General features: G+C 34.3%; 2 protein-coding genes across 2 annotated transcripts; one reads left to right on the top strand and one right to left on the bottom strand.

The window, feature by feature from the left end:
• The first annotated feature begins 5,140 nt into the window (after nucleotides 1–5,140).
• LOC107860652 (50S ribosomal protein L12, chloroplastic-like) lies at nucleotides 5,141–6,005 on the top strand. Its single transcript, XM_016706078.2, has one exon. The coding sequence runs from the start codon at nucleotides 5,297–5,299 to the stop codon at nucleotides 5,861–5,863; it is 567 nt and encodes a 188-aa protein (XP_016561564.1). The 5' UTR covers nucleotides 5,141–5,296; the 3' UTR covers nucleotides 5,864–6,005.
• A 2,627-nt stretch (nucleotides 6,006–8,632) lies between these two features.
• On the bottom strand, nucleotides 8,633–9,449 carry LOC107860650 (50S ribosomal protein L12, chloroplastic). Its single transcript, XM_016706077.2, has one exon. It carries the CDS (start codon nucleotides 9,340–9,342, stop codon nucleotides 8,779–8,781), a length of 564 nt encoding a protein of 187 aa, XP_016561563.1. The 5' UTR covers nucleotides 9,343–9,449; the 3' UTR covers nucleotides 8,633–8,778.
• Nucleotides 9,450–12,106: the final 2,657 nt, after the last annotated feature.

Here is a 12,106-nt window from a genome sequence, read left to right as displayed (position 1 = left end):
TAAGGAGTGAATGAATGTTGAATTTTCTTAATTGCGAAATGATCCAAAATTTATAATTTATATGAATGAAAAATCTACAAATTATGCATCATTTTTCCAACTCATTCATGTTAATATTAACGGGAACTTGCATAGGATAGTCAAAATCAACGGGGGCAAAACCATACATTAGACTTGATTCTGCTGAGTTCTCCCGTGAAGACATAATTTCTTCAAGTTTCTGCTCGTCGTTCGGCTCCGGTTCCATTCCTTGGTTTCTTCTTTTCGCTCTAATCCAATCTTTGAGGCAAACTAAAACATTCATTGCATTGCTTCCCAATGAGTGTCGGTTGTCTCCTAGTTGCTGTCGTCCCTGACTAAAGGCGCTCTCTAATGCAACTGTTGACATTGGAACATTCAATATATTTCTAGCTAATCTTGAAAGAACAGGATATTGTGTTTCATTACTCCTCCACCAATCCAACGTGTTGATCCGTTGTCTGCGATCCTCTGGCGGGGACCGAAGATAATATTTAAGCTCTTCCCGATAACTTGATGTGTAAGCTATCTCATCAACACTGTTCCAACAAGGTAAATCATAAAAGGAATCAGGAAAATCACTATGTGTCGGCCTTTTAGAAGATGATGGCTCCTCGGGAGGATGAGGAGCAACAGTTGGAGTGATATTTATAGGTACGGCTAAATCAATTAAATCAACATAGTAATTATATATAATTTTTCTATGTATTCATCCCCATCACCCATAGCCGTCCACAAATCAGGTTGTACTTGTTCAGAATCATTGTTAGTATTTATTTCTAAGTTAGCATAAATAATAGTACTAAAGTGGCACATAGTATTATATTTCATGCACGGATTTAGCATAACACCAACCAAGTAAATAGGGGGAATCAGAAAAAATATTTTTAAAATTTAGTAAACATGCCATCAACAGTTTCTTTATAAACTTCTTTATTTTTATACTCTTTGAGCAAATCAGAAATATCGGTTATATATGTCAAAATATTACAAACAATAGGATAATAAGCACCGAAAAATTCAATCGTAGCTACATAAATTTTTTCTAAAAAAAATTAACAAGATCATTAATTACAACCCAATAAGAATCATGTAGCATGCGATCAGCAGAATCAGCAAATGAACCACAATATTGGTTAAAAGCTAGTGTAATAGGAACTCTATATTTATAAAAAGTTTTTAAAAAATCATACGTAGAATTTCATCTAATATCAATTTCCTCGAGCATCAATATTGGTGCAAGTCCATTTTCTTGACATTTAACTTTAAATTCTCTAATTCTTTTTCTTCGATTATTTCCTTGAATAAAATCAACAGCAAGACAGCTTTTTTCAATATAAAGCTCAAAAAACTCAACACCATCTTTTACAATTAAATTATATATATGACATGCACACTTAATATGAAAAATTTTAGGTAACGACGGAGATAGCTTAGATTTTAACTTTGTTATAGCAGTCTTGTTGTTAGAAATATTATCAAAAGCAATACATAAGATATTATTTTCAATATCATAAAATTTTGCAACTTTAACAATAAAATCTCCAGTATGTTTACGATCTTCATCATATAAAAAAGCAAGAATACGTTTTTGCATCACAAAATTACTATCCATCCAATGACAAGTAACGGTTAAATAATTATTTTTATTTACAGCACACGACCAAGATCAGAAGTTAGGGACAATCTACATTGAATATTTTTTAACAATATTGATAAATAAAAATAATATTGTGAATGGAGTCTAAAAATATCAGACCGACAAGTAATTCTAGTAATACCATTAAACATAGAATTATAAATTGCTTGAATATAATGAATAAAGACATCAGAAGAAGAAAAACTAAATGACAAACAACCCACAACTATCATTTTAGTTATTTCTTCCCGGTCCCTCAATTTATTATACTTCTTCATTACCTGATCGGTTGCTGGGTCCATTCTAGTTTGCGTTGGCCCACCAACATCCCAACACCTCGTGCAATATTTAACTCTCTTTCGTGAACATCACCTATATGTCTCATTAACGTACCCGTATCCATTTGCTTGCCTCCGCTTTTATGCTTATATATTTGTTGACAAATATTGCATTGCATCTCAGTATCTGATATACGTTCAAAAATTTACCATGCAATACTAGTTGTTTTACGAGCTCTTGGGCACAGGGAGGACGGGGAGGGAGATTAACCGATTCAGATCTAACGTTAGCATTTTCTACTGCGGGTGTCTCACCAATATTTTCATCATCTTCGTCTAAATTAACCGCATCTACTTTGTTTTTTTCTTCTATACTGTAACTTTTCTGAGCTTTTACATAATCCATATCGTGAGCACCTACACCTATTTCTTCCTCAAAAGGTGTACCAAACGGTACCGGGGCACCTACACCTGCTTCTTCCTCAAAAGGTGTACCAAATGGTACCGGAAGCGAAGACACACGGTTATATCTATTACTTGAAGTACCTCTACTAGGGGTGTGCATCGGTCGGTTCAGTTCGCTTTTACATGTCATTGGTTCAGTTTATCGATTTTCGCTTTTTAAATATGTAAAATCAATAATTAACCAATAAGATATTTTCTTATCGATTTCGATTTATCGGTTTTCGGTCCTTAACGGTTCGGTTTTCAGTTTAACCAATAAGAAAATACTTATAAAATAGAAATAGTAACAACTAATATAAAAAAATGAAATCTTAATTACCGCCAAAACCTACGCAATGCATTCTAGTTTACAAGAATCTTCAAACTTGAACTGAATGTTAGGAAAAAAATTGAATCCTAATTGTTGGAAGATAGATAGATAGATAGATAGATAGATAAGCATAAACTAATAATTTAGTGTATCTTTATTGGGTTATCGGTTAACCCGATAATTTTTTTTATAAAACCAATAAAAAATCATTAATCCGATAACCTAATACCAATAACCCAATAACATTTTTATTGGTTCGATTTATCGATCGGTTCCATTTTTGCACAACCCTAACCTCTACCACTAGTAATTCTCTTTTTACTACCACAACCGCTTCTGGGACCAAAAATTTTAACACCTTTAATAGCGAGGTTTCTTAATTTATCTATAATATAAATTAAACTAAAAAAATTCAAAATACACAAATATACAACAACAACAAACCCAGTATATTCTCACAAAGTGAAGTCTGGGGAGGATAGAGTGTACGCAGTCCATACCACTACCTCTAAAATACACAAATATAATAAAATTAAATATGCAACAATTAATACATTAAATAAAAATTAAACGTAAGAGATGGAACGACAATACCAAATTTTGAAATATCCGAAGGTTGCAACTTTAAAACTTTCACTCGTACTTTGTAATCGCAAAATTAAAAATTTAAAGTGAGCACTTTAGAAAATATATAGAATATTTGAGAATTGAGAGAGAATGAGAATTGACAAAATGAAAAATTGTGTGGAAAATGATTTGAAAGTGTAGGGTATTTATAGGAATTTTTTGGAGGTTAAAAAATAATTTTAAAAGTTTTTTTTTTCTAAAAGGTCCAAACTTGCCGTTTGAACCCAAAAACGACTATATAGCCGTTGGGCCAACAACTAGTATTTGGGCCCAATCCAACAACCCAATTTTAAAAAAAAAATGTTCCGGGCCGGTTAACCTGCGGATCTGAACTAGGCTTGATCCGAGCCGGGTTAATCGGACTCAACTACAAAATTAAAATGGTCCAAGACTTGATACCCTACGGTACATGAGCTGATCGAGCGGATTTTATTAAATGAGCCGGATCAACTCGGCCCGTTTAACAGGTTTAGTGGCAAGTTTGGATTCCAGACTAATTATTGATCTGCATCAGGTCGTTATGAGAGGGCCATGGCTGTAAAGTGATTTTCCTTCGGGGAAAGGTCCTTCAGGCTACCCAATTATGAAGCAATCGAGACTGAGCCGAAGTAACACCAACCACCAAAATAAGCCTACTGCCGCAATCAGGTTGGTCTATTTGCTAAACTTGAATTAAACCCCATACAGAAAGTCAAGCTAATGAAACAGGATTGAACTTAAGAACCAATTAGACCTCTATAATCAAATTTTAAAGTACATATAGGAGTTTCTTTACTTTCATTGTTTTGTCCTCAATTTTAGTAAGAATATATTATTTTGCATTTCTATTTAATCAACATTTTAACATCAACCTTGGTAAGTCTTAAATAATCTAATCCAAAATCCTAAGTTTGAGTGATACCGGTCTTAAGATATAGATTGAATTACAATTTTTTTTTCTCTTATAAATCTATTCAATAATAAACTAAACCAAAAGAACAAAAGGGAAAAAAGAAAACTATATGTGACCTTGGGTGTGTTTGGTATGAAGAAAACAGAAAATGTTTTTCAATTTTTTTTTTTATGTTTGGTTGGCTTGTATATTTTGAAAAATGTTTCAAATCAACTTATTTTTCTTAAATCTAAGAAAAATAACTTTGCTTCAAAAAGTAAAGAAAACATTTTTCAAAACTGTCTTTCAACCTTACTTTAAAGTTAAAATGTTGATACAATTTTTAAAATTATCTATCCCTCCCCTAATACCCTATCACCCCAACCCCCACCCCTACCCCGACCCCATCCCTCACCCACCCCAAAATTCAATTATTTTAAAAAGTATTTCAAAAAAATTTCTTAGTCCATCCCCTATCTCCACTCACCCCTATTCAAAAACAATATTTACATTTTATTAAAAGATTTAAATTTTTCTCTTACCCCACACTCCTACGCTCTCTCTCCCCTCTCTTATCCCTTCCTCCCACTCCACCCCCACCCCCTAACCTAAAAAAAAAATTATATTCTTTTAAAAAATTTTAATTTTTTTCTTCCCTTTTCCCCTCACTCCCCTGCCCCGACCCCAACTCCTACTATCCCCTTTCCCCCTCTCCTGCCAATTTTTTTAATTTTTTAACAAAAAATATTTAAAACTTTTTCTTACTCATCCCTACTGTCTATTTTGACACCCCATCATCCACACACCTACCATCCCCTTTTCCAAAAAAGAATTTAATTTTTTAAATTTATTTTTTAAAAAAAATTCTAAAATATATTTGTATGTTTTAACTAAACACTAAAATGTATTTTTTAAAAATTTTTTTTTATTCATCAAACAAATACTAAAAAGTATTTTTCATCCACCAATGAAAAACATTTTAGTTCGGACCAAACACACATCACAATATTCAATCCCCTTATCCTATTTTCACTTGTTTCTTCTTTCGCTGTATTTTCCGCTCAAAATTCTCTTTAGGTTCTACTAGAATGGCTTCCACTCTATCCACAATCACCCTTCCTTCTCCCTCTCACATTTCTCCATCTACCACTCACGCTTCTGTTTCCTTCCCCACCAAAACCCTACAACTACCCATTCGCACTCCCAAACTCCACCGCCGCCGCGCCACCTTCGTCCGCCCTCTCGCCGCCGTCGATGCGCCGGAGAAGGTCGTCCAGCTCGGAGATGAAATCTCCACTCTAACCCTCGCCGACGCCCAGAAACTGGTCGAGTACCTTCAGGATAAGCTTGGTGTTTCAGCTGCCTCCTTTGCACCCGCCGCCGTCGTCGTCGCTGCACCTGGTGGCGCAGCCGCTGATGCTCCACCTGTGGTGGAGGAGAAGACGGAATTCGACGTAGTCATTGATGAAGTGCCGAGTAATGCTAGAATTGCGACGATTAAGGCAGTTAGGGCCTTAACAAATTTGGCATTGAAGGAAGCTAAGGAATTGATTGAAGGCTTGCCTAAGAAATTTAAGGAGGGCGTTTCTCAGGAAGAAGCTGAAGAAGCTAAGAAGCAGCTCGAAGAAGCTGGTGCTAAAGTTTCCATTGCTTAAAATGAATTTGTGGTAAATGTTCGTTCTTGTTTGCGTTTTCGCAAGAGAATTCAGTTGTTAGATATACTTGTATCCAATTATCTAGAATCAAAGTTTTTTTCGCCCGTGTTTGCTTATGGCTATGCATCATTTGTGATTGTTAGTAGGATGTGTTTCTATGCGTTTATATTTGTTTTCAGTTCATTTGCTGCAGAGCTACTATCTATGGCAATTGCTCTTCGTAAGAATAATTGGGATCATTCTATGCTTGAATTTTGTTCCAAGAATTATTGGTTCTTATGTTGCCCAATCTCAAGAATCGACAACATTTGCCATCTTGTTTTCTTCTTTGTTCTTACTTTCATGCCTCGGTTACATTTAGTTTAAGCCGAGTTCTATCTGAAACAACCTTTCTATCCCCGCAAAGCAGGGACGGATCTACAGGGGTTCACGGGTGGCATGGCACCCGCAAACTTTGATCGAAAAACTCTCTCTCTCTCTCTATATATATATTAAATAAAACCAGTATATTATTTAAGTGCTACCCGATGCAGCTGAAATTTCACGTAGTATACCAGAGTTCAAGTCCAGACGCCAGCAGTATTTTGTTATTTTTTGTTCGTTATTCTATTTTCTATAAGTTTTTTTCCTCTTGACTTAATCTTTGTTTGACTCCTTTTTTTTTTTTTTGGGTAATCTTTATTTAAGAATTTTTAATTTTAAGTGTAGAACATAATTGGAGATTTCTTCCTTCAAATTTATAGTTAACCTCTCCTTGTAAATCATAATAATGATGCTTGGCTTGATGTTATAATTTCTTAACAATAGAATTGGGAATATCCATTGAATGTTGGCAACTATTTTGTACTTTCACGCTGACTGATAAGTTGAATTTAACTCTTGTTTACACAATTTATAGTAATAACAACAACAATGAAAACAAACCCAGTGTATTCCCACATAGTGGGGTCTGGGTAAAATGTATGCAGTCCATACACTACCTCCGGAGTAGAAAAGTTGTTTTTGATAGTATTTATAATAATAATCACATTTTTATTATTTGATCTATTTGTCTATACAAATTGAAAAGACAAATAATCAAATCGAAACCCAAAGTCTATAAAATCGATAAAATATTTGTCTTATTCGGGGCAGTGTAAATAGCAAAACGTAAAGCAAAAAATTAACTGATTTTCAACTGAATTCGTAAAAATTAGGTTCTTCGATAATGTTTCAATGAAATTTTCCTTCAAAAATCTCTTACTAACAAACCGAATTTCAGTGGGAAACATATAAAAATTATCTTTTTTGAGTAGTAGCTTTAACATTAAAAGTGACATGGCACTCGCAACCTCGAAATCCTAGATCCTCCTCAGTCGCAAAGGTAGATGTAAGATGTGATTACACCGGGTATATTGATTATTGTTGTTGTACTGTATTATATTAGTTTAGCTATGAGTTGGTGTGTCTCATTTGGTAAGTGAAAATAAGCTGATTCAGTGAAATGCAATCAAGTGTTGAATGGTTTCACCGGTGTTACTTCTCTGAACTCAGCTATAACGAAGATCACAAGGCTCAAACCTGGCTGATCTTGAAATATGAGGGTTTGGATTTGCTATGCCCCTGAAATTTGTAGCTTTTTTTCTACAATCTCATAAAAACAAGGAAAGCACTCCACCTTAATGCTTAACCAAACATGTTGATTTAATTCCAAACAGGCTTACTACTACAGATAGGTTGTTTGAATGGATATTTCCAAGCGCACTTGAAAAATAGAGATCACATCTTTATCTTCTGTGATTTTGCTAGAGCCTTGTGGAAGAGGCTCTTATTATCTTGGATCAACAGACCATATTTCATTGCTAACGCATGTTTGCACTTGGGCAATGAAGAACTCCTAAAGTAAGTCTCGAAGTTCTAGACTATACAGATTACTATGTGATAAATGCATTCATGCTCTGTGAATCGAGGGAAACCAGAGAACATTTGAAGCTAATAGTAGACTGTAATCATCAGCTAGGCTTCACGCAATATTTTATCTAAGATGGGGAAAAATCTTCGCTAAAGGCGTGCCAAAACCAACTCAGCGCGAGAACTTTTTCAACTACTATTACAGCTAATACAACCTTGAGGATGCAACACTAGTGTAATAAGCTACTAGCCTAGTGCTATCCTGAGCCAACTTGCGCACACGTCTACTATTACTAATAGTAGCACCGGTAACTCTGCCATCAAAGTTTAAGCAATGAGAAGAAATAACCTATGTATCTCCTTGTTCTGCACTCACTTCATTGACCAAAAGACCACATCCAAGGGCACAAACATCTTTGTCTCGCTTCAATAACATTCATAATAATTACATATATAGTAGATTTAACAGTCATTATGCAAAGTCATTGGTACCTAGACATGGAAAAAATCATTCAACAGGTGATGCATTTCAAGAACAGAATGAGCCCAATAGGATATATTACTGATTAACATCATCCTTCAAAGGATCATCTTCCCTCTATACAATTGGACAAGAAACAAGTCACCATCCAAATAGGGAATATCTACAGACTGATCTTACAAACATGAATTTGTTGAGCAATTGTCTTAGATACTAGTTCTGCATCAAAACAACCCTGAGGTTTCAAGTTCAAATCCACGAAGACAAAAACAATAGGTAATTTCTTTCAAGGTACCCTGTGGAATTAGCCGTGGGGCGTGAAAGCTGGCTCGAACACCACGGTTATCAAAAAAAAAAAAAAAAAACAATAACAAATGTTGGAAAATCACAAGCAAAAGGGGGTGAAAATCTTGATTTTTAGAAAATTGGGTACAATACAACTATCTAACAGCCGAATTCTCTTGCAAAATAACAGAAGAACTTAAAGTAATTTCCCCCAGATAATCAAAACAAAATAAGAATGAACATTTACCACAAATTCATTTTAAGCAATGGAAACTTTAGCACCAGCTTCTTCGAGCTGCTTCTTAGCTTCTTCAGCTTCTTCCTGAGAAACACCCTCCTTAAATTTCTTAGGCAAGCCTTCAATCAATTCCTTAGCTTCCTTCAATGCCAAATTTGTTAAAGCCCTAACTGCCTTAATCGTCGCAATTCTAGCATTACTCGGCACTTCATCAATGACTACATCGAATTCCGTCTTCTCCTCCACCACAGGTGGAGCATCAGCGGCTGCGCCACCAGGTGCAGCGACGACGGCGGCGGGTGCAAAGGAGGCAGCTGAAACACCAAGCTTATCCTGAAGGTACTCGACGAGTTTCTGTGCGTCGGCGAGGGTTAGAGTGGATATTTCATCTCCGAGCTGGACGACCTTATCCGGCGCATCGACGGCGGCGAGAGGGCGGACGAAGGTGGTGCGGCAGCGGTGGAGTTTGGGAGTGCGAATGGGGAGTTGTAGGGTTTTGGTGGGGAAGGAAAAAGACGCGTGTGTGGTAGAGGGAGAAATGTGAGAGGGAGAGCGAAGGGTAATAGTGGATAGCGTGGAAGCCATTGCAGCAGAAGCTAAAGAGAATTCTGAGGAGAGGAGAGGGAAATAGAGTTAGAGAAGAAACAAGCGAAAATAGGATAAGGGGATTGAAATTTGTGTTGATAAGGCCATATATACCACCTCTTTTGAGAAAAATTAAGTATGGGTGAAAAATAAATTTTAAAATTAAAATTGGTGATAATTTTGATCAATTTAAGTTAATTATTTTTTAATTAGTGAATAAAGTAAATTGGGGTTTAAATATAATCTTTTAGATTTTTAAAATTTTTCAAAAATCTTTCAAACTCCAAATTTTTAATTTTAAAATTTTCTCCCTTTTCTTATATTTCAATCTTTCTTTTTTCTTTTGTTTCTGTATCCAAATTTCTTTTTTTCCATCTCTTTTTCTCTCTCTTTATAGATTTTTCTTTTCGTTCATCTTCTTTTTTTTTTTTCTCTTTTCATTTCGCTCTTCTTTTCTTTTTAATCTTCATAGACTATTTAAAAAAAAAAATTAAAGAAAAAAATTAATTTCTTTTAAAAATAAATAAAGAAATAATTCAGCAACTATGAGAGTTGTTTCAGTAACTATTATAATTGCTATAATAATTACGGTAATTGCTGCAACAACTACTATTAGTTGTTGTGTTATAATAATTATCGAAGTTGTTGGAGCAACTATCAAAGTGTTGCTGCAGCAACTTTGATAGTTGCTACAACAATTTCGACACTTAATTTCTGAAAAAAGATATGATTGGAGGAGTAGCCCACGAAAAAGTGATATTTATGGTAAAAAGGGAGGTGGTGGTGATGGTAGTGACGCTGAATAAGAAGATGACATTTGTTGCGGTGTTGATAGCGATGGTGGTGGAGGAGAAAGAAGAAAAATAGGCGATAATTATGCAGAGGGGGAAATATTTGTGAATGTGGAAGAGCTAATAATGGTAGTGATAGTGATAGTGGAGGAAAAGGAGATGACAGCGGTGGTAGCAGCAAAAAGGGTGTGGAGGAGGAATGGTGGTGATGGTGTAGGGATCTTTGTGTAAATATAGTGTAGGAATCTTTGTATAAATACTAAAATTTGAGGATTTTAAAATTAGTGTCACTAATACGAATCTTAAAATTGTCACTTCTACTCAATATTTAAAACTTGTGTCACTTTTTTTTAGTTTTGTAACTTTTTTGTCACCCTTAATTAATTTGCCCCACCTCTTTTGCTCCTTCGATCCATTGACTATTGAATAATCTATCACTTTTTTTTTCATTTTTACTTGTTAGTTTTTATTTCATTAAAATTAATTTAATTAATTAATAAAAATAAATTAAATTAGATAAATTTAATATCATGAGTTTAATATTTAAATATTCAAAAATATATGAAACAATTAAGTTTTAAACTTTCTCATATTAATAAAATGTAAATATATATATATATATTGATGAAGTAAGTTATTTTATTTCCGACATCAAGCAAATGCAAAGAGTACAAAAATAGTTATGCTTGCTCCATTACAATATAAAAGTTAAGATTTGAAAGTCGGCCACAAAATTAAAAACAAAAAACTACAGAAGGCTTAATGTGATTATGAACAGCCTAGAGTTAAAAAGCTAACAAAATCTACACAGATAGTAGAATTAGAACTATTCACATATGATTGGTTGGACCAATAAAATAGACTGAAAAAATATTTAACCTCGAGTGATTGAATAGGAATTGAAGTTCCATCAAAACCCCTATGGTTCCTTTGTGTTCATAGGCACCCAAAAACACTTGGTAGTATCATTCTCCAAGTGTTACTGATGGCCCTATCAACTTTTCGGTGGCTCCAGCTCACAACTGCTACTTTGATAGTTTGAGACATCACCCAATTCAGATTAAAGAGGGAAAGAAACATATGCCATATGTCTGGAGCCAAAACACAATGTAGAGAAAGATAATTAACTGATTTTATGTTTTTCTGACACCAAAAATATTTGCTAACTAACTAAAAATTTGTTCTAAAAAGATTGTTCAGTGTCAAACAAGAATTCAACAATGCCAACCAATTGAAGCAAATTACCTTTAGTGGTAACTTTGTTTTTCATATAAGCTTTCATGGCCATAAATTTATCATATCATTCTGGACATTTAATAATTTACACTCCTCGTTACGTTGTATTTCTTTGCCTTAGGATCCAACAAAAGATATTCGTAGCTTGAGGAGTTATGTTGTAACCTTTCGGCCTATTCATTAATTTAAACAGACTCTCAAACTCTTCAGTTGAAGTTTCTCCTAAATAGTAATTTCAATTGATTGCCCTCTCTGTTCTGTATAACTATGGAGCTAGGATCCCGTGCTATTTGAAAGAGAGTTGGATAAAGCTCTTTCAAAAGAAGTTCTATAAAAACGAATTGAAGCGAACTTAAAAAACACTAACCCAAATTACTACGATCCGATATTGCTAATGGATTTAATTCCTTTGCCAAATTTACATGACATGGTAGAATTGGCCAAAAGCCCCCAACCTTTACATCAAATCTCAACTACACACTTGTACTTTGCGGGAGTCCTATGACCCTCCTGAACATTTTCAAAGTGGAATATTTACACCGCTAAAAGCTCATGCCCAAACATTGTTTCAATCAGTGAGTTGTACTCGCTGCCACATCATTTTTTTCTTTTTTTACTCTAAAAAATTAATTATCTTACTTTATATATTTTACTTTTCTCTCTATTCTTCAATATATATATATATATATATATATATATTCTCTTTTTTCATTTTCCTCCTCCGTATACATATATAT

Source organism: Capsicum annuum, chromosome 2, assembly GCF_002878395.1.
Source record: "Capsicum annuum cultivar UCD-10X-F1 chromosome 2, UCD10Xv1.1, whole genome shotgun sequence".
In the NCBI taxonomy this organism is placed as follows: Eukaryota; Viridiplantae; Streptophyta; class Magnoliopsida; order Solanales; family Solanaceae; genus Capsicum; species Capsicum annuum.
The sequence above is the reverse complement of the archived record's forward strand: the minus strand, read 5'-3'. Positions and strand labels throughout refer to the sequence as shown.